Source organism: Zalophus californianus, chromosome 4 (assembly GCF_009762305.2).
Source record: "Zalophus californianus isolate mZalCal1 chromosome 4, mZalCal1.pri.v2, whole genome shotgun sequence".
NCBI classification, from domain to species: Eukaryota; Metazoa; Chordata; class Mammalia; order Carnivora; family Otariidae; genus Zalophus; species Zalophus californianus.
The window spans coordinates 101,526,567-101,548,462 of NC_045598.1; the positions used below are offsets into that span (position 1 = coordinate 101,526,567).

Sequence of the window (21,896 nt, forward strand, 5' to 3'; positions counted from 1 at the left end):
AAAGGTTTTTGTTTTGTTTTCTTTTGTTGTTTAACAAGTAAAGGGAAAATTGAGAGGGAGGGGAAGATTTTAAGAGAGAAAGAGGGAGAAACGGGGTTAGCCAACGGCCCGGAGAAGTAGTGATTCTGAGCAAAGAATAATGTAAAATAGAAGAGGCTGGCTGAGTTGGAGGGAGGAGGAAGACACAACCCAGGAAAATATGGGGAGAAGGAGTGAGAAAAGGAGAAACTTTTAAGGTTGGAAATTGAGGACGGTGACAATGGAGCGGATAGGAAGACAAAAAAGAGTGCCCTCCGGGAATGAAAAGGTTTCCAGGTTGAGGTAGCGGGTGGAGAGAGAATGGGCTGATGAGAGGGTGAAGAGGCAGCGGCGGGTGTTTGTGCGCCAGGGACAGAAGCAATCTGGGCGGAGCAGGTGACAGAGGCAGCCGCGGAGGAGGCCTGGTCCTTCCAGGTTTCCGCCACCATCCATGCCCGGAGGATGCTCCCTGGCCGTGCAGGAAGACCGTAGGAAACCCAAGCAGGGACGGTAACCGGGACTGGCGCGGCCGGGCCCAGGAAACCCATGAAGAGAACCGACAGCGCGTCCTGCTGCCACCGCCGCGGCGACTGCAGCTGCTGCTGCCGCGCGTCCCGCCGGGCGCACCACGCGCCTTACTGCTCCGGGGACGCGCCGCGAGCCCCACAGCCCTCGCCGCAGTCTCCCGGCCGGGAGCGACGGCAGCCCGAGCCGGCCGGGAGCTGGGCAGCGGCGGCCGAGGAGGAAGAGGCAGCGGCGGCGGCCGCACCCTGGATGAGGTAAGAGCACCGCAGGAGCCCTGCGGGAGCCCGGGAGCCCGGGAGCCCAGGAGCCCGCGGTCTGCGCCGGGATTGGCGGCGCGCGGGGCGCTGGCCAGGAGCACGGCGCCCGGGGCTGGGACCTAGGGCGGCTGGAGATCCCGGCGCCTGGGAGGGTTTGGCGACGAGGGACCTCAGCTTGGAGAGGGTTGGAGGGCCCCGGGGAGAGGGTTTGCGGGGGCTGAAGCGGCTGGTGGCCGGGGAGAGAGGGGAAGAGCCAGTGGGGGAGTTGCCTAGAAATAAAGGTGTGGCTCTGGATCGTACCGGACTAAGGCTTGGGAAACGCGTCTCGCTTCCGAGGTCTTTGCTTGATGTGTGTAGACACCCGCTTTGTTGGTGCAGAGGAGGCTGAGGCCATGCCTGTTGGGTCGAGTCAAAGGAGAGATGAACACATGATGCAGAAGGCCATGCCTGGGTGGAAGCATTAGGGATAGCAAAAGAAGAGAGAGGATCAGGAAATGCGCGCGGGTGTTCAATTGAAGGAGTACCCGCTGCTTTCTCTAACACCCCCCTTTTTTTATAATATAGTTTTTATTTATCTAAGATAAAGACAGCAGGGTGGGGGTTGGTGATGGTTCTTTCTTTCTAGGCTAGGTCTCTTCCCCTGCAGAGCTGGAGCCATGCCTGTTGGCCGGATGAGGCCGTGCAGGACAAGCTCTATTTAAACTCAGCCCCTTCCTTTGCGTTGAGATGGAAGACTGGACAGATTAGGCCTACATTTTCTTCATGTAGCATCAGTAGGACAAAAATCTGCCATGCATATGATTTTTCGGAGAAGAGACAGATTGTGCTACTGCCTTTTTTGAAATAAGCATTTCTTGGCTTAGCATTTTTAGCTTACTCTTTTATGAGAACCCACTACTCATAACTCATACTACAAGGCAATAGTGTCTTCAATCTCTAAGCTGCCATTAACTAACTGGGATATGAAAAAAGTAACTTCATTTCTCTAGGCCTCAGTTTCCTATGTATAAAATCACAATCTTTTGAGGATTAATTACAGAACTAAATATTAATGAAAACTGTTCTCTGTGTTTAAGACTGTGCTTTATTTGTAAACTAGGAAACTAGTTTATTCACACTTAATTGTATTTATTCATCACACTGTCCACTGTGAGAAAACGGAGTCAAAGACATTCAGTTAACAGTGCTTAAAGGAATCACATTTCTATTAAGAAACCCATAACAAAATTATTGCTTTTAAGGAGTTGAGGCAACACGTAAAACTAATATAACATTGTCTGTTAACTAACCAGAATTAAAATAAAAACTTTAAAAAAAGGGGGGTGCCTGGGTGGCTCAGTTGGTTAAGTGTCTGCCTTCTGCTCAGGTCCTGATCCCAGGGTCCTGGGTTGGAGGCCCATGTTAGGCTCCCTGCTCAGCGGGAAGTCTGCTTGTCTCTCTCCCTCTTCCCCTCCCCCATGCTCATGCTCAAGCTCTCTCTCTCTCAAATAAATAAATAAAATCTTAAAAAAAAAAAAAACTGGGGCACCTGGGTGGCTCAGTTGGTTTAAGCATTGGACTCAAGATTTTGGCTCAGGTCAAGATCTCAGGGTCCTGAGATTGAGCCCTGAGTCGACTCCACCCTGCATCCATTTGTTTGTTTTTAAGTAGGCTCCATGACCGCTTAAAGTGGTGCTTTAGATCAAGAGTGCATGCTCTACCAACTGATCTAGCAGGGCGCTACTTTACTTTCCAAAACCATACCTGTCTTATCTATAGTATTAGAGGTTTATGAGTATTAGAGGCTTATACTTCGGTAGGGGTGTTTTTGGTGTCCAATTTTCCAACTATCAAATCAACTAAAAAATGGAAGAAAACACCTTTGCACATGATCGGGATTCAATTTAATTCTGTTATTTATTGAGCAACAGTGGTGGAGTCCAGTACTTAACTACCCTCAAGTAGGTCAGAATCTATGGTTTGTAAACTATGCGCATCTAACTATAGTATGAAGTGCTGTAGCAGAAAGATGAACTGTGGAAAGGATAAATAAACAAACAAATAAATGAAAGGAAAGCAGACTTCAGGGAAAGCAGACTGTGTCCCAAGAGGTCATACAAAGTTATCTTGGAAAATATCTTATCTTGGAAAATATGTTAGAATCTGGTCTTTACCTTGTCGGGTCTGTTTCTCAGGCTGGTATTAAATCCACAAGACTACTGTATAAACCCAGAAAGGCAAATTATTATAATGAGGATTTATTATCAAAAATTAAAATGAAGATTCTCACATCTCAGGGAACTAGACCCTCTTCTGTTGCTTAGGTCTCTCGGCATACAAAAACAAATTATAAGCAAAAGGTTTTTTGTAAAATGAATTTGGAGCAAGGGAAAATAATCAGTGCATTCCAGATTTTTAAAAAATTTAAAGCTTTAAACAGAGTTAACAGAGGCGCCTGGGTGGCTCAGATGGTTGAGCATCTGCCTTCGGCTCAGGTCGTGATCCTGGGGTCCTGGGATCGAGCCCCACATTGGGCTCCTGGCTCGGCGGGGAGCCTGCTACTCCCTCTCCCTCTACCCCTCTCCCCAGCTCATGCTTTCTCTCTGTATCTGTGTCAAATGAGTAAATTAAAAAAAAAAAAAATCTTAAAAAAAAAATAAAGAGAGTCAACAGGGGATACAAGTGGGTTCTTTTTTCCTGGAGGGTGAGTGTCATTAATGATCAGCCTCTCTTCCTATGTACTTCTTTTTTTCTATTTCTGACATGCTATTATTTTCAATTAGGTAATAATCTGTTTGGCCTGGGAATCCTTGTGTCCATTTCAAGTGTTGGCACATCTTTTCTCTGAACCAGTTTGTCTTCACTGTAAAGTTTACATTTCAGACATCAAAGCTCACTTTCCTTTAGGTAAAATTCATGATAGGGCAGGGAAGTGGGGTGGGGCTTGTTATAGCCCCTACATGCTGGCAATATGAGCCAGGTGATTAATGGCTACTGAATGTGATGCTAAGAAGCAGAGGACCAGAGAGGGCTTCACACATACATAAGAGGTGAATTCTGTCTGGCCTAACAAAATAATGAAGCCAGGGTTGGAAGGGAGGCAAATTTTAGCAGAGAAATAAAACAAATGTATGGCCCTGGGAAAATGCTTTCTTGAAATGAGACCCATGCTGTGATAGAACTTTTCAATGAGGATTTAATTCAAAAGTGAGCCTCTTTCAAGTATGCAATTGTTTAAAAGGAGGAATTAAGTGAGTTGCCAGCTGATGGCAATCTGCCTCAGGGTGCATTTTTGAACCCTAGCTGACTGCATGTTCTAGTTGGATAGTCTGGAGCCAGCAGAAAACTGGGGGGGAGTGATGTCAGAGAAGGTTACATTTCTAACATCAGACGTCAACCCGTATGTCTCTTTAGCCATCTCTTTTTGTAAGTATTATTTTGTTACTGCTTTATTGAGATATAGTTGACATAAAACAAACTGGGCAAATTTATAGTGTACATTTGAAAAGTTTTGACATATGTCTGTATCTGTGAAATTATCACATGCTCATCATCCCAAAAAGTTTCCTTCTTCCCTTTTATAATCCTCCCTCCTGGCTCTTCTTGCCCCCACTAACACACAGGCAATCAACCACCGATCTGCTTTCTGTCACTATATGTTAGTTTGCATTTTCTAGAAATTTATATAAATGGAATGATATGGTAGGTACTCTTTGTTTTTGTCTGGCTTCTTTCACTCAGTATAATTATTCTTTTTTTTTTAATTTTCTTTTTTTTAAAAGATTTATTTATTTATTTTGAGAGAGTGAGACTGAGAGAGAGAGAGCGAGTACATGAGAGGGGGGAGGGTTAGAGGGAGAAGCAGGCTCCTTGCTGAGCAGGGAGCCCGCTGCGGGACTCGATCCCGGGACTCCAGGATCATGACCTGAGCCGAAGGCAGTCGCTTAACCGACTGAGCCACCCAGGCGCCCTCAGTATAATTATTCTGAGATTTGTCCATGATGTCGTATCAATAGTTCATTTTCTTTTGTTGCTGAGTAGTATTCCCTTGTATGGATATGCCACAGTTTGTTTATTAATTCACCAGCTACCTTGTTTCAGTTTTGGGCAATGACAAATAACACTGCTATGAACATTCATGTACAAGTCTTCGTGTGGACATAGGCCTTCATTTCTCTTAGGTAAATTTCTTTTCTTCTTTTTTTTTTTTTTTAAAGATTATTTATTTATTTATTTGAGAGAGAGAGAGAGAGCACAAGCAGGGGGCTGAGGCAGAGGGAGAGGGAGAAACAGACTCCCCGCTGAGCAGGGAGCCTGACATGAGGCTCGATCCCAGGACCCTGGGATCATGACCTGAGCTGAAGGCAGACGCTTAACTGACTGAGGCACCCAGGCGCCCCCGTTTCTCCCCATTCTTGTCAGCACTTACTATTGTCTTTTTTATTAGAGCCATTCTAGTGTGTGCAAAATGGTATCTTATGATTTTGATTTGTGTTGCCCTCATGAATACTGATGTTGAATATCTTTTTATGTGCTTAATTACCAGCTGTATATTTTTGGTGAAGTGTCTGTTGAAATCTTTTGCCCATTTTTTATTGAGTTATTTGCTTTTTTATGGTTAAATTTGGGAGTTCCTTATGTATTTGAAATATAAGTCTTTATTATAGTGGTACTTTGCAAACATGTTCTCTCAATCTATATCTTGTCTTTCCATTTTAATAAGTGTCTTTTGAAGACCAGAAAAATTTAAATTTTGCCAAAGTAAGTACAGACTACCAAATTTTTCTTTTATGGATTTTGCTTTTAACCCAAGGTCACAAAAATATTCTCCTATGTGTTCTTCTTGAAATGTTATAGTTTTACATTTTATGTTTGGTCTGTGATTCATTTTGAGTTAACTTTTGTATGTGGTACAAGGTATTGATCAAGGTTCATTTTATGCATATGGTTATCCACTTGTTCAAGCACTATTTGTTGAGAATTCTGTTCTTTCTCCATTTAATTGCCTTGGCACTTTCATTGAAATCTACTGATCAAATATATGTGGGTCTATGTCAGAATTTTCTATTCTGTTCCATTGATCTATTTGTCTTTTTTAAGACCAATACCATACTGTCTTTTTTTTTTTGAAAGCCACTGACTTTATTGATTTAAAAACACTTTACAAGGATACTGCCTGTTCTGCCAAAAAAGGAGCCAAATAGCGTAAGACAGACCAGAGATGGAAGTGGGAGTGAGGAAAGGGCCAGGAATCCACCTGGAAAAGCTGACAATTGTGGACTTGAAACTGGCAGGAGTAGGAGAAGGGAGATGCATGCAAGAGTGAGAATTCAAAAAAAAAAAAAAGAGCAAAACAAAATTGAAATGGTGAGGGGAGAGAACTCCCAACAACCTTGGAGTACATCATAGGTGAATATGACAACGGCAATCTCTTCCTTTGTAGAGGACAGGGGAGGAGTCCCCATGCGCTGCAAACTCTGGAGACTCAGTGCTGGGGCTGGGTTTGGGGGCCCATCCAGAGAGCCTCACAAGAAGGCCTTGCAGCACTCTCAAAGGCCCCCGAAGCAGTCCCGGGATTGCTTGGCGTTGGCACCACATGTGTCCTTCAGCCATTCCCAGAAGAGATCTTCATCTTTCTTTAGCATCAGAAACTGACCAAGGACCACATAGTCCTTGTCAAAGCCCCTTTCCTCCAGCTTCTTGCCCAGAACTTCACCAATCCCGGCCAGGCTCCCCACTGGCTTTTCCCCCATGGGCTCTCCCACCAAGTCTCAGTGCTTCCGGGAGGTTGTTACCTTGATCAGCTTAATTGGCAGCTCCCCATCCTGTATAGCTCCTCCTGCCACCCGACCACTCCCACTGAGGCGCATCCCACTCCACACTGTCTTGATCACCGCAGTTCTTTTTAAGTTTTAAGATCATGTAAGTCCTCCAATTTTGTTCTTCTTATTTAAAATCATTTTTGGCTATTCTAGGTCCTTCGTATTCTCATGTACATTTTAGAATCCACTCGTCAATATAGACAAAAATCCTGCTGCTGGTTTGAGTGGGATCACATTGAGCCTATAGATTAATTTGAAGAGAATTGATATTTTAACAATTTGAGTCTCCTGATCCATAAACATAGTGCATATCTCCATTTATTAGGTTAGTGGTTCTCAACTGTGTCTCACAGTATCTGGACACATTTTTGTTTATCATAACTCAGAGCAGGGGTGATATGGGCATCTAGCAGATGGAGGTAAGGAATGCTGGTAAACATTCTACAATGCACAGAACAGTTCCTGCAATGAAGAATTATCCAATCCAAAATAATAAGAACAATAATGTCTTTAATTTCTCTCACCAGTGTTTCATGTTTTTAGTGTACACTATTTATGTATCTTAGAGACACTTATGCCTAAATTCTTCATATCTTTAATTCTATTATAAATGATAACATCTTAAAAATTTCCATTTCTGATTGTTCATTGCTACTTTATATTGATCTTTGTATATTGATTTTGTATCCTTCAGCTTTGCTAAATTCACTGTCTAGTTCTAATAGATTTTTTTATAGATTCCATAGAATTTTCTACATGATGACGTCATCCCCCCAAAAAGAGAGATGAAATCTTACTCCTCTTTCCAATCTCAATGTCTGTCTGTCATTTATTTGTGTTTGTTTGTTTGTTTTTGCTTTATCACACTAGCTAGAGCCTCCAGTACAAAGTTAAATTGAAATAGTGAGAGCAAACATCTTTGCCTTGTTCCTGATCTTAGGAGGAAGGCATTCAGTCTTTTATCATTATGTGTGATGTTACCTGCAGGTTTTTCATAGGTACCTTTTATCAGGCTGAGGAAGTTCCCTTCTATTCTTAGTTTTCTGAGAGTTTTCATTAGGAATGGATGTCTAATTATACATCTATTGAGATTACTGTATCATTTTTCTTTTTTTATATTGTTAATTTGGTGAATTACATTGATTGATTTAAGAATGTTAAAATCAACATTGGGTGCCTGGGATCAATCTCACTTAGTAATGATATGTTATACTTTCTATATATTGTTGGATTAGATCTGCCACAATTTTGTTAAGAATTTTTGCATCTGTGTTCATGAGGGGTATTGGTTTGTATTCTTCATTTATAATACCTTTGTCTGAATTTTGTATAAGGATAGTGTTGGCATCCAAAAATGAGTTGGGAAGTATTCCCATCCCTTCGATATTGGGAGAGAGTTTGAGTGGAAATTTCATTATTTCTTCCTTAAATGTTTGATTATATTCACTAGTAAAGAATTTTAAGCCTAGTTTTTCTGTGTGCGAAAGTTTTTAACTACAAATTCAATTTCCTTTTTATTTATTTGTCAGAGAGAGAGAGCACAAGCAGGGGGAGTGGCAGGCGGAGGGAGAAGCAGGCTTCCTGCTGAGCAAGGAGACCAATGTGGGGCTTGATCCCAGGACCGTGGGATCATGACCTGAGCTGAAGGTAGATGCTTAACCAACTGAGCCACCCAGGCATCCCCAAATTCAATTTCCTTAATAAATACAGGACTATTTGGTTTATCTGTTTTTTCTGGGGAAAGTTTTGTTAATTCATGTAGTCCAAGAAATTTGTTCATTTTTTAAAAAAAGATTTTTTTTTATTTATTTGTTTTAGAGAGAGAGAGTATGAGTGAGGTGAGGGGCAAAGGGAGAGAGAGGGAGGAAGCAGACTCCCTGCTGAGCATGGAGCCCAAGTAGGGGCTCAGTCCCAGGACCCTGAGAGCATGACGTGAGCTGAAACCAAGAGTTGGATGCTTAACCATCTGAGCCACCAAGGTACCCTGAAATTTGTTCATTTTATCTAAGTTGTCAACTTTATTGCCATAAACTTTTCAGTTTTGAAAATTGAAATATGATTTTATGTGTTTTTTTTAAGATCTTATTTATTTATTTGAGAGAGAAATCAAAAGACAGAGCATAAGTGGAGGGGGAGGGGCAGAGGAAGAGGGAGAAGCGGACTCCCTGCTGAACAGGGACCCCGACGTCAAGGGGTCTTGTTCCCAGGACCTTGGGATCATGACCTGAGCAGAAGGCAGACACTTAACCGACTGAGCCACCCAGCCACCCAGAAATACAATTTTCTTATTGGTCCTTTGATACTTATAGAGTCTGTAGTGATATCATCTTTCTCATGTTTATTTGTGTTTATTTGTGTATTATTGTGTTTGTCTCTTCCCTTTTTGTTTTGATAAACTTGACTAGAATTTTATCAGTTTTATTTACCTTTTCAGAAAACCAGCTTTGGCTTTATTAATTTTCTCTCTTGTTTTTCTCTTTTCAATTTATTTGCTTTACCCTTGATCCTTATTGTTTCCTTTCTCGTGCTTACCTTGAATTTCATTTGCTCCTCCTTTTCCAGTTTCTTAAAGTGGATGCTTAGATCATTGATTTAAGAACTTTCTTTTCTTTTTTTTTTAATGATTTTGAATTTATTTTTTTTTAAGATTTTATTTATTTGAGAGAGAGAATCAGAGAGAGAGAGAGCATGAGAGGGGGAGGGTCAGAGGGAGAGGCAGACTCCCTGCTCAGCAAGGACCCTGATGCGGGACTCGATCCTGGGACTCCAGGACCATGACCTGAGCCGAAGGCAGTTGCTTAACCAACTGAGCCACCCAGGCATCCCAAGAACTTTCTTTTCTAATACAAGTGTTTTAGTGCCAAAAATTTCATTCCAAGTACAGCATTAACTCTATCCCACAAATTTTGATATCTCATGAATTTATCTTCATTCAGTTTAAAATATTTTCTCATTTCACTTTTAGTTTCTTCTTTGCTCTGTGGGTAATATAGAAGAGTGTATTTAGTTTTAAGACATTTGAGGATTTTTCAGACTTCTTTCTGCTGTTGATTTCTAATTTAATTCTATTGTGGTCTTGATGATTTGAATTCTTTTAAATTTGTTGAGAATTGTTTTATGGCCCGGATTATGATTTGGCTTGGTCAGTGTTCCTTGTGCACTGGAAAAGAATATGTATCCTGCTGTTGCTGAGGGGTGTGTTTTATAAAGATCAGTTAGATCGAGTTGATTCATTATGTTGTTCAAGTTTTCTATATCATGTGTCTACTTTTTTAATCAATTACTGAGACAGGTATATTGAAATTCATTAATATAAATTTTGAATTTATTTCTCTTTGATTCATGTCTTTTGCTTCTTGTATAATGAGTGTTACTAGGTACATAGCTTCTCAGTGAGTTACCATTCTCCTTTTTTATTTTAATTTTTTTCTTTAAAATGCTAAACTCAATGGCTTTATCTTAAGTTGTATGAAATATTAGTATTCAAGAATGCTGAAACTTGTTGCCTACAGGCCACCCTGTAGGGACCCCTTTCACGCGAGAGCTTTTTCTGTATCGTCATTTAATAAGCTTCTATCACTTTACTCACACACACAAATGCTGAAGCGTTTTTTATGTCACTCAAATGTTAATCGAAACATCTGAAAGGAATTACTCTTATAAAAACATTAACATATTAATTGTTATAGAGCAAATAGATTTTTGTTTGTTAGCTTATTATATTTCCATTTTGAAATTAAAATACATCCACAAGAGTCAAAGTAGGTGGTTTTGGCATTTCTAAAGCAAAAAAGATTTTTTATTTTATTAATTTATTTTAAAAAATATTTTATTTATTTATTTGACAGAGACACAGCAAGAGAGGGAACACAAGCAGGGGGAGTGGGAGAGGGAGAAGCGGGCTTCCCGCTGAGCAGGGAGCCCGATGTGGGGCTCCATCCCAGGACCCTGGGATCATGACCTGAGTCGAAGGCAGATGCTTAACGACTGAGCCACCCAGGTGCCCGCACAAAAAGTTTTTTAATAAACACATCCCGATACTGTGCTAAAGGCAGAGTTAATCCATTTCTAGATTAGTTGGTTTCCTTGTTATACATTGTGGCAAACAACTACAGCACCACCCACTGTTCTGGATTTCAGTCTGTAGTACCACATTCTTCCAGAAGGTTGGCTCCTAGAACTGGTGATGGTAAGAAAAGAAGTAGCGGCATGAACAATTGGAGGACTAAGCCTTGGGAAGATTAGCAATGAGATAATAATACTTTTCTAAATTGGATCAGCATCATTTGACCTGAGTGGTCAAATGGACATGAGTTTAAAGTGTCTTTTTGACCCCCTTCCCTACAATGTGGCCCCCTTCCCTAGAGTGTGGAGACTCCATTTATCCCTTACCAAATGCAGCTACCACGGGTTGTATCTCCAGTGCCCATTGTGCTTTACAAATCCTAATGTTTTCATTAATCTGAAAGGAGAGTCTTTTAACTTTGAAGGATACTCAAGAGAGCTTTATTACACTTTAGAATTTGAAAGTGCCCTGAAATTTGTCCTTTAAAAAAATTCTCTGTACTTTTTTTTGTGCTATAAGATTCTTACAGGTGTTATTCTGTGATTAAATATTAAATCTCCAGCTTAATAGAAATGATACCTAAATTTTAAAGAACCAATTCTAGTTATACCAATATGACCTTAAGGAAAAGTGAAGATATAAACTTTTTATTTGCCTATTTGTTGGCGTGAAGAAAGATAGAACGTAAAGAAGAAGCCCTAAACCTTTCCAAAATGGAAAATTAATTTTAAGTATATAATTATGTTCCTATCCCCTATTACTGTTACTGTTTTTGTGTAAATGATTACCACTGCTACCTGTAAACTCTCTTCGGGCAATAAGCAAGGGCTCATTTTGTTTCTCTTGTCTCTGGGATCACTGTCTATGTTGCCGGATAGCCAGTGCCTGAAAATCATTGTTTAATATATTTTGTCTGATTTTTTAGTTATTTCTGTCAAGAGTGAGGGGAAATAAATACAGACCCTGTCACTTCATCCTGTCTGGAAGTAGAAGTATCTCTCTAGTCATCTTTCAAATTAGTAGTTTTCAACCCTAACTACACATTAGAATTACCTGCGGTTGGGGAGGAAGTTTTAAAAATGGGGCGCCTGAGTGGCTCAGTCGTTAAGCGTCTGCCTTCGGCTCAGGTCCTGATCCCAGGGTTCTGGGATCGAGCCCCGCATCGGGCTCCCTGCTCCGCGGGAAGCCTGCTTCTCCCTCTCCCACTCCCTCTGCTTGTGTTCCCTCTTTCGTTGTGTCTCTCTCTGTCAAATAAATAAATAAAACTTAAAAAATAACAAAAATAAAAATGGATGTACAAGCTCTACTCCAGACCAGTTAAATAAGATTCTTTTAGATTGAGACCCTAGTATCAGTATTCCTTAAAAACACTGATTTTTCCTATGTACAGCAGGGTTAAAGAACCCTGGATTCAAAAAACCATTGCATTTAGAGGCACCTGGGTGGCTCAGATGGTTAAGCATCCGACTCCTGATTTCAGCTAAGGTCAGGATCTCAGGGTTGTGAGATGGAGCCCCACATTGGGCTCCACACTGGGCTTGAAGCCTGCTTAAGATTCTCTCTTCCTCTCCCTCTGCCCCTCCCCCCAGCTAGCATGCGCATGCACACACTCTCTCTCTCTCTCTCTCTCTCTCTCTAGAAAAAAAAAAGAACTACTGCATTTATGAACAATTCTGAGAGACTTTTGTGTTCTGTCACACCAAGATGTGCGGTGGTGGGAGGGGGGTGGTGGCAGTGTGGTGCTATAGAAACTTTTAAAGCAGAGAACTGTCATATTTAGATCTTCGCTTTAGAACCGTAAGTGTGACAACTGTATGGGAGATGGGGTTAGGTGGGCTGAGTGAAGAGGCAGGGGATCACTGAGAAGCTACTCAGGGTCAGAAGCAATGAGGGCTTCAACATAGGCAGTGGTAGCGGAGAAGGGAAAGAAGGGATACTTTTGAGAATTTCTAAAGTAGAATTGATAGGACTTGCTGAACAAGAGGGAGGAAACAAGAGTACTCTTAAATTTCTAAATCAGTCATGGAGGGAGGAAGAATATCATTAACTGAGGTAGATAATATGGTAGGAGAAGCAGGGATCAGGGAAATGAATTACTCCAGTTTGGGACATCCAAAAGGAGGTATCTTGTAGAACCATCTCTGACCTTTAAATTTTTCTGAGTCATAGGAGAGAGAAAACATTTAGGAGCAAATCTTCTGAATGTGCTGTATGATTTTTGATAGATGTATCTTACTCTTTTATTTGATGTAGGGTAATATTAAAATCTATATACATTTCTTGTGTATGCATCAGTTAATATTAGAATAAAGTAGATGTCTTGTAGATGACAAGGTCAGGGATTTTTGCAGAGATTTGTTAATGCCTTTTTTTTGGCTGTGGGAGCATTCATTTCTCCCCTTTTTGGACAATAACCCTGCATTTCTTTTCTTTCTTTTTCTTTTTTTTTGCATGGCACTTTATTTTTTTATTTTATTTTATTTTTTTTATTACTATTATTGTGTTATGTTAATCACCATACGTTACATCATTAGTTTTTGGGTTGCAGTGTTCCATGATTCATTGTTTGCGTATTACACCCAGTGCTCCACGCAGAATGTGCCCTCTTTAATACCCATCACCAGGCTAACCCATCCCCCTACCCTCCTCCCCTCTAGAACCCTCAGTTTGTTTTTCAGAGTCCATCGTCTCTCATGGTTCATCTTACATTTCTTTTAAAGAATTACCTTTTTTGGGCGCCTGGGTGGCTCAGTCAGTTAAGCGGCTGCCTTCGGCTCAGGTCATGATCCCAGGGTACTGGGATCGAGCCCCACATCTGGCTCCTTGCCCAGCAGAGAGCCTACTTCTCCCTCTCCCTCTGCCTGCCTGCCGCTCTCCCTGCGTGTCCTGTCTCTCATTATCTCTCTCTCTGTGTCAAATAAATAAATAAAATCTTAAAAGAAAAGAATTACCTTTTTTCCCATTGTTTATTAAAGGGAACGTCAATTAAGGTCTCCTAACTATATGATGCTGACGAGACCCACACTAGGACAATCTGACTTTCTTCATAAAATCATGTATTCAGTGGAGCCACATAAAGTGGAAAAATGGGGGACCCCTGGGTGGCTCAGTTGGTTAAGCTTCTGCCTTCGGTTCAGGTCATGATCCCAGGGTCCTGGGATTGAGTCCCACATCAGGCTCCTTGCTCGGCAGGAAGCTTGCTTGTCCCTCTCCCTCTGCCTGCAGCTCCCCCTGCTTGTGCTCTTTCTCTCTCTCTAGCAAATAAATAAGTAAAATCTTAAAAAAAAAAAAAAGTGGAAAAATGGTTGGAACCATGTATTCCCTGGGTCCTTATTGTTTCTTCTGCCCTTTCTGAGCCTTTTCTTTTGATTCTTCAACCCTTTCTTTGATTCTGTGGGTCTTCCCTTCCAGTAATCCTTTATAAAGGAAAAAAAAAAAAAAACAGAAACAAAAAACAGGGGCGCCTGGGTGGCTCAGTTGGTTAAGCGTCTGCCTTCGGCTCAGGTCGTGATCCCAGGGTCCTGGGATAGAGCCCCGCATTGGGCTCCCTGCATAGCAGGGAGCCTGCTTCTCTCCCTCTGATGCTCCCCCTGCTTGTGCTCTCTGGCTCTCTCTCTCTCTCTCTGTCAAATAAATACATAAAAATCTTTAAAAAATTAATTTAGCTAAAGTTGGCTCATTCGTCTTCTCAAAAAGTATGTATGGAATGCCAGGAATAATTCTGGGTGCTGGAATAGAACAAAGAACAAGCTTATCGGATAAAGGTTCCACCCTCACAAGCTTAAGTTTAATGAAGTTGTGGGAATGGTACAGCAAACGAGTACATACATATACAATAAAGTGGTTTTTTTTTAAAGGTTTTATTTATTTATTTGACAGAGACACAGCGAGAGAGGGAACACAAGCAGGGGGAGTGGGAGAGAGAGAAGCAGGCTTCCCGCGGAGCAGGGAGCCCGATGTGGGACTCGATCCCAGGACCTGGGATCATGACCTGAGCCGAAGGCAGACGCTTAACGACTGAGCCACCCAGGCGCCCACAATAAAGTGATTTCTCGTGTTCATAAGGTTTATAAGGAAAATAAAAAAGAATCATTGATTGGCGAGGGATCGAGCAGGTGGTAAGAGAACTGCAGTTGCAAACCCCTAAGGTCCGAATACCTGGGGGTGTTGGAGGAACAGAAGGAAGACCAGGGCAGCGGAAGCATGCTGAACAAAGCGAGAGTGGCAGGGGATGGGGGGAAGAGTTGGACTGAGATCTTGTAGGCCATGGGAAGAAGTTGATTTTATTCTAAGGACATTGGGAAACCGATGAAGGGTTTGAAGCGTAAGCATAATGTGATCTGGAAAATGTTTAAAAATATCACCCTGCACTTGTAGAACAGACTTTAGGAGGCCAAGAGTGGAAGCAAAGGAGGCTGCTTTGAAGACTGTTGCAGGAAGTAGACCAGATACGAGATAATGGTGATTCATATTGTGGTGGTAACAGGCAAGCTGGTAAGAAGTGAATGGAGTCAAAATATGCTTTGGAGGTAGAGCCAACAGAATTGGATGATGTATTGGATGAGGGGAATGAAGTTTAAAAAAGAGGTATCACAAGGCGCCTGGGTGGCTCAGTCGGTTAAGCGTCTCTGCCTTCGGCTCGGATCATGATCTCAGGGTCCTGGGTTCGAGCCCTGAGTCAGACTCCCTGCTCCACGGGAAGCCTGCTTTTCCCTCTCCCACTGCTGCTCCCCCTGCTTGTGCTCTCTCTCTGTCAAATAAATGGATTTAAAAAAAAAATTTTTTTTTAATTTTATTTATTTATTTGACAGAGAGAGAGACAGCAAGAGAGGGAACACAAGCAGGGGGAGTGGGAGAGGGAGAAGCAGGCTTCCCGCTGAGCCGGGAGCCCAATGTGGGGCTCGATCCCAGGACCCCGGGACCATGACCCAAGCCGAAGGCAGACAGCTAACGGCTGAGCCACCCAGGCGCCCCTTAAAAATTTTTTTTAAAAAAGGATGTATCATGGGCCTTTTAAAAAAGAATAATTTAAACCTAAAATTGCTCTAAGAAAATTAAGTCTATTTAAACAAAAGATTTTTTTTCATGTTAATGAAAAAAAAAAAGATTAATTTTCCCCCATGGCGTCAGGAATTAGTTCAGGGATAGGCACTTGACTCAAACAGGATTCTTCAGGGGCCTCCTGAAAGAGGCAGCCTCTCTTCTAATGCATGTGAGCCTCAGAGAGAATGTAGGGTCTCCTGGCAGATAATTCACTACCCTGCAGATGCTGAAAATAAAATCAGAACAGAAAATGATTGAGATGGAGAAAGACGACTTCACTGTTGGAGTCTCTGTGTTAAGCTGTATTTGAAACCTCTGGTTGAAGTTTTTTGCTTAATCTTAGTGGAAGTTTTTTCCCCACTCATTATGGGGGACAGGGATGGAGGTCTCTCCAACAGAGAGGACTCTGGATAATATAAAAAATACCTTCACAGAGGATTGCATATGATGACCAGATGGAGGGCCTCATAAATAAAGGGGATTTGTCCTGGATCTCACAGGAGTTCCAAACAGAATTCTTTAAGTTAGATTTGGATCACTGACATTCATGACAGCAGTAGTATCATTGTTATGATTATTGCCTGTATAATTTATGTCATTAGTAATTTTTATTAAAAAAATAATTTTTATTGAGCACTTGCTACATACCAAGCCGTATCTTAAGCAATTTGTTTATTTATTTATTTATTTATTTAAGATTTTACTTATTTTTTTTCCAGAGAGAGAGAGGCAACACAAGCAGGGGGAGTGGCAGGCAGAAGGAAAAGCAGGCTCCCCGCTGAGCAGGGAGCCCGATGCAGGACTTGATCTCAGGACCCTGGGATCATGACCTGAGCTGAAGGCAGACACTTTACTGACTGAGCCACCCCCGTGTACCTCTTAAGCAATTTACCAAACATAATCTCATTTAGTCCTCAATACAGTTCTGTGAGAAAGATATTATTATTATCCCCATTTTTTATAGAAAGGTTAAATAATGTGGCACCATGATACAATTAGGAAATGGTAGAAGTGCTGCTTAATTGGCAGGTGCTAAATTTATGTTTCATGTGCATTGCAGTAATTATTTTTGCCCATCTTGCTTTAAAAATGTTTCTTTTCTTTTTTTTAATTTAATTTTATTATGTTATGTTAGTCACCATACATTACATCATTAGTTTTTTTGTTTTGTTTTGTTTTGTTTTATTATTATGTTATGTTAATCACCATACATTACATTATTAGTTTTTGATGCAGTGTTCCATGATTCATTGTTTGCGTATAACACCCAGTGCTCCATGCAGAACGTGCCCTCTTTAATACCCATCACCAGGCTAACCCATCCTCCCACCCCCCTCCCCTCTAGAACCCTCAGTTTGTTTTTCAGAGTCCACCGTCTCTCAGGGTTTGTCTCCCCCTCCGATTTCCCCCCTTAATTCTACCCCTCCTGCTATCTTCTTCTTCTTCTTTTTTTTAACATATAATGTATTATTTGTTTCAGAGGTACAGGTCTGTGATTCAACAGTCTTGCACAATTCACAGTGCTCACCATCAATGACCCTAGATTTTCTTTTCCTTAAAAAACAAACCAAAACAATAACAAAAAGCCTTTGCTAGAGCTTTGGCAAAAATGGTCTGGTCTCCAAGTTAGCATAACAAGTGTAAAATGTCATCTGTTTTAAAATAATAAGCTCCATTATTAAAATTTGACCTTGTGAGGATTTACTTTCTAATTCATATGGTATAAGTCCTGAAAGCACGGAGAAATGAATGACCTGTTTAAAACAAAAAGGAGCATACCTGGACGTGAATCTATCAAAAAAGCATCAGATAGTTCCCTATTCAGATTAATAAAAATGGGTGAATTGTACATTTCAAAGGAGAATCTGGGACACTGATCAAATAACAAAGACTTAAAGCAAGCTGGGCTCCCGGCCCAGAATAATAGGCACATGAATTCACAGAATGGGGGGATTTTATCCACTGTGTGTGTGCTCATCTCACACTCACATTCAACTGTACAACATCAGCTCACAGAAAGTGAGCAGTCAACATGAACAAGTGACCTTAGTGTACAAACAGAAACAGTACCATATTTTAGCATCCTTCTTGTCTCCATAATATTCAAATCTATAACATCTTTTTGCCTCCTTGCTATATAAATCTCGACTTTGGAATCTCTAAGTAAATATTGCAACTCAGTGTACAGCTTTATTATATTCTCAACAAGAAAGATTTTCCTGGGGGCGCCTAGGTGGCTCAGTCGGTTATGTGTCTGCCCTCAGCTCAGGTCTTGGGATCCAGCCCCTGCATAGGGCTCCCTGCTCAGCGGGAAGTCTGCCTCTCCCTCTGATCTCCCCGCCCCTCCCCCCCCCACGTCGCATGCTCTCACTGTCTATCTCAAATAAATAAATTAATTAATTAATAAAATTAAATAGAAAAGAAATGTTTTCATGAATTGCATCTATCTTCTAAAAGAAAAAAGATGTTCTTGGTAGTAATTGAAAGCACATTCTGGAAAGAAAATGCTTAGGCACTATATTATACAGAATGGTCTTATAAAAGTACTATTTATTGCTCCCTTAATTTTCACCATAAATCTAGGTCCTACTGTGCAGCCTTAAATAAGTGCTCCAAATTCTTTGTCTTTCTTTAAAGAGAATAATAGCTTCTTTGTGAATGGGAGGGCTGGGTCTCTAACTTTACAGCATCACCTTGGATTAAGGGTAAGTTTAGGAGTCTGTGTATCCGTTGTCTATTGCTGCATAGCAAATTACCCCAAAACTTAGTGGCTGTGATGGTGAATTGTATGTGTCAATTTGACTGGATCACAGGGTGCCCAAATATTTGGTGAAACATTATTTCTGGGTGAGTCGGTGAGGGTATTTCCAGAAGAGATTAGCAGTTGAAATTGGCAGACTGAGTAAGGCAGATTGCCTTCTCCACTGAAGATGGGCACCATCCAATCCCTTGAGGGCCTAAATAGAACAAAAAGGCGGAGGTAGGGAGAATTTGCTCCCCCTGCCTGCGTGCCGGAGTAGGGACATTAGTCTTCTAATCTCAGCTGGGATTTATACCATGGGCCCCCTGGTTCTGAGAACAACATCAGTTTTCCTGGGTCTCTGGCTTCTACACAGCAGATAATGGGACTTCCCAGCCTCCATAATTGCATGAGCCAATCCCTTATAGTAAATCTCTTTCCAATACCAAGAGTGTGATTACCAGGGATCATTGGGGGCTACCTTAGAGACTGCCTACCATAGTGTGCATCCATTACAGAAATTCCTGGAAATTAGAGGAACACCAGGATTTATTCCTTTCCTTCCTTCCTTTCGGAAGGAGGCCATTACAAATCAAGCACAAAAAAAGAAAGGACGAGTGGAACCAGAGATTAGGCCAAAGACTATGCCAAGCTATTTCTGTCTGTATCCACAGAACAAAAAACATCAGACTCTACTTGCTCAGTCAGCCCTCCAAGCATCCCTGGAAGACATTGCTGGCAATGACTGGTTCTGGCTATCTTCTTGGATGACTTAAGGGTTGAGGAGGTCAATGTCTGGACAATGTAACTTGTTTGCAGCACAAGAGGTATACTGGTTGGAAAGCTCTGCCTTAGATAACCTATTGGGAGACCACTTTGTATTTTTTAAATTTATTTTTATTTTTTAATTTTATTTTTTAATTTTTAAAGATTTTATTTATTTGAGAGGAAGAGCGAGTGAGAGAGAGAGAGCATGAGCTGGGCAGGGGGAGGGGAGGGAGGGAGGCAGAGAGAGAAGCAGGCTCCCCACCAAGCAGGGAGCCTGATGTGAGGCTCCATCCTAGGACCCTGAGATCATGACCTGAGCCAAAGGCAGACACTTAACCGACTGAGCCACCCAGGTGCCCCGGGAAGCCACCTTGTATATGTAGTTTATAGTGATGGTTCCTACCCACTATTTGTTTATCAAAGTTGGCCCAAGAAAAGATCTTAGTTGGTGTATTCGTTGTCTCTTCTATGTACTACCATGTAGCAGTACTTGCCACCAAATTAGAGTATGTTTCTTTTTTTTTTTCAGATTTTATTTATTTATTTGACAGAGAGAGACACAGTGAGAGAGGGAACACAAGCAGGGGGAGTGTGAGAGGGAGAAGCAGGCTTCCCGCGGAGCAGGAGCCAGATGCGGGGCTCCATCCCAGGACCCTGGGATCATGACCTGAGCCGAAGGCAGACGCTTAATGACTGAGCCACTCAGGCGCCCCTAGAGTATGTTTCTCATATAAATCAGCAAAGCTGCCCTCATACTAGTCAGAGCTTAACAGAGCCAGAAACTGGGGGCATATATGCCTTTAAAATAACTATTAATAACATTACTTATGTTATTAATATAATTAATAACTATGGATTTTTAAATTAAGAGCCTCCATAATTATTTTTCATTTTTTAAAAAGATTTATTTGTTTATTTATTTGACACAGAGAGAGACAGCTAGAGAGGGAACACAAGCAGGGGGGAGCAGGAGAGGAAGAAGCAGGCTCCCGGCTGAGCAGGGAGCCCGATGGGGGACTCGATCCCAGGACCCTGGGATCATGACCTGAGCCGAAGGCAGACGCTTAACGACTGAGCCACCCAGGCACCCCAATTATTTTTCATTATTGCATCATTTCACTCTTGAAGTAATACTTAAACTTTTATACTTTGAAGGATTGACGGAATTTTCACATGTAAAAGATATAAGGAGATTTTTCACTCCAAATTATATCTAGAAAACTTGCCTGTATTTGAAGGTGGATGTTCAGATATTAACACAAATCTAAGTGGCACACTCTATTTGTATCATGGACATGGTATGTTCATCAGATATTATGGTACTCACATAAGAACAAGTTCAGAAACTACATGAAGTTAGCATTCAGCTATTGGGTTTCCTAAAAGAAAAGCCAACTGGCAGATTTTGGCACCATGGCAATGCTGAACTTTGGTGCATCTCTAAATTTTATACCCTCTTTTTACTCTTCTAGTTTGACACAGAGGCTAGTTTTTCTCAGCCTTCAACTCGAGTTCTTCAATGGCTGCAACTTTTTTTCCTCTCTTATTTCAGGGAAACCTTAAAAGCCTTTTGTGTCTTTTAAGACTTTTGTGTATCTTACCTCCCTTCTACCTCAGCTGGCCCCCAGGATTTCCTTTCCCTTTACCCCACCTTCTCAGGACTTGGTCTGTTCTCGTCTTCCAGGCAGAAATTGGATGTCAGGGAAGACTGGAAAGGGCCCAATCCTTGAAAATAAGATGTCAGAAACTGAGGTAGACATCTGGGGCCCTGCTTTCAATTGGACTGGGCCCTGCGTTATACTTCAGTAAGAGAAAACGGGAAGCTGAGTCTGGCCTTAGGTGAAGGGATTGTCAAGAGCCTGGCAAATGGGTCAGCTCTTCAGGCTGAGGTTCTGAGCTGTGATTCCCCTGTCCTGTCCAGAGAGTAGATTAAAAAAAAGGTGGCACAAAGGACTCAAGATTAGAGGCGGACTGGTCCTGTGAGACAGATTTAGATACAGAGGCAGAAGGCAGGCCTCGGGTGCCTCACCACTAGGAACCAGGCATGTCCTGAAGGGATATGCAAATGCCTGGTGCTTGCAGACAACCTGGTGGTAACATAAATGAGTGAAGCAGGTCAGGTGTAAGACCATATGGGGTCGTGTTGGTGACTATGAGTACCTGGAGTGTGGATGACCCATCCAAGGGCCAACACATATCTGTGAGCACAATTCTGTAAGATAGGTTCTGCCAGCAAGGGGCAGCTCTAGATGGTCTGCACTAGCCAAGATCAAGTTCATGGTGTTGTGGGTAGGTGGCTCTTGCCAAAGAAGAGGCTCCAGTCTGATGAAATTCCCTAAGCAGCTTGAATATAGTAGAACCTGAGTGGAGGATATAGAATGGCTACTTTGATTTCCAGAGCCAACTATAGTCCAAGTGATGGAAAGGCAAAAGGTGAAGTGGATTTCATCTTTGAGTTGAATGGGTAGGTGCCTCAAACTGAGAGTTGGGGCTCAGGGTTTTCTTAAAAGGGCAGGTTCTTGAAAATTTGCATTCTGGTGTAATTGCTTTAGCAGCAATTCATAAGATAAGTTGTTCTTTTTACCCTCTCTCCCCATCTCCCCTTCCCACCCCCAATGCCCTATAAATCACAGGAACTTGCCTTTGAGCCTTGCAACTATTTGGGAAGGAGGTTGGGA

General features: G+C 41.8%; 1 protein-coding gene across 5 annotated transcripts in view; it reads left to right on the forward strand.

Moving 5' to 3' along the window:
• Window positions 1-273: 273 nt before the first annotated feature.
• The window catches only part of LOC113911597 (phosphodiesterase 4D interacting protein), a 214,979-nt gene continuing 193,356 nt past the window's right edge, over window positions 274-21,896 (forward strand). For 4 of the 5 annotated variants that reach the window (XM_035727313.1, XM_027574414.2, XM_027574388.2 and 1 more), the window contains exon 1: window positions 275-797. In XM_035727313.1, coding sequence (XP_035583206.1) covers window positions 565-797 — 233 coding nt within the window. In that variant the 5' untranslated portion in view covers window positions 275-564. Of the gene's footprint in view, window positions 798-21,896 lie in introns of all 5 variants that reach the window. The other variant, XM_027574401.2, reaches the window with a different exon arrangement.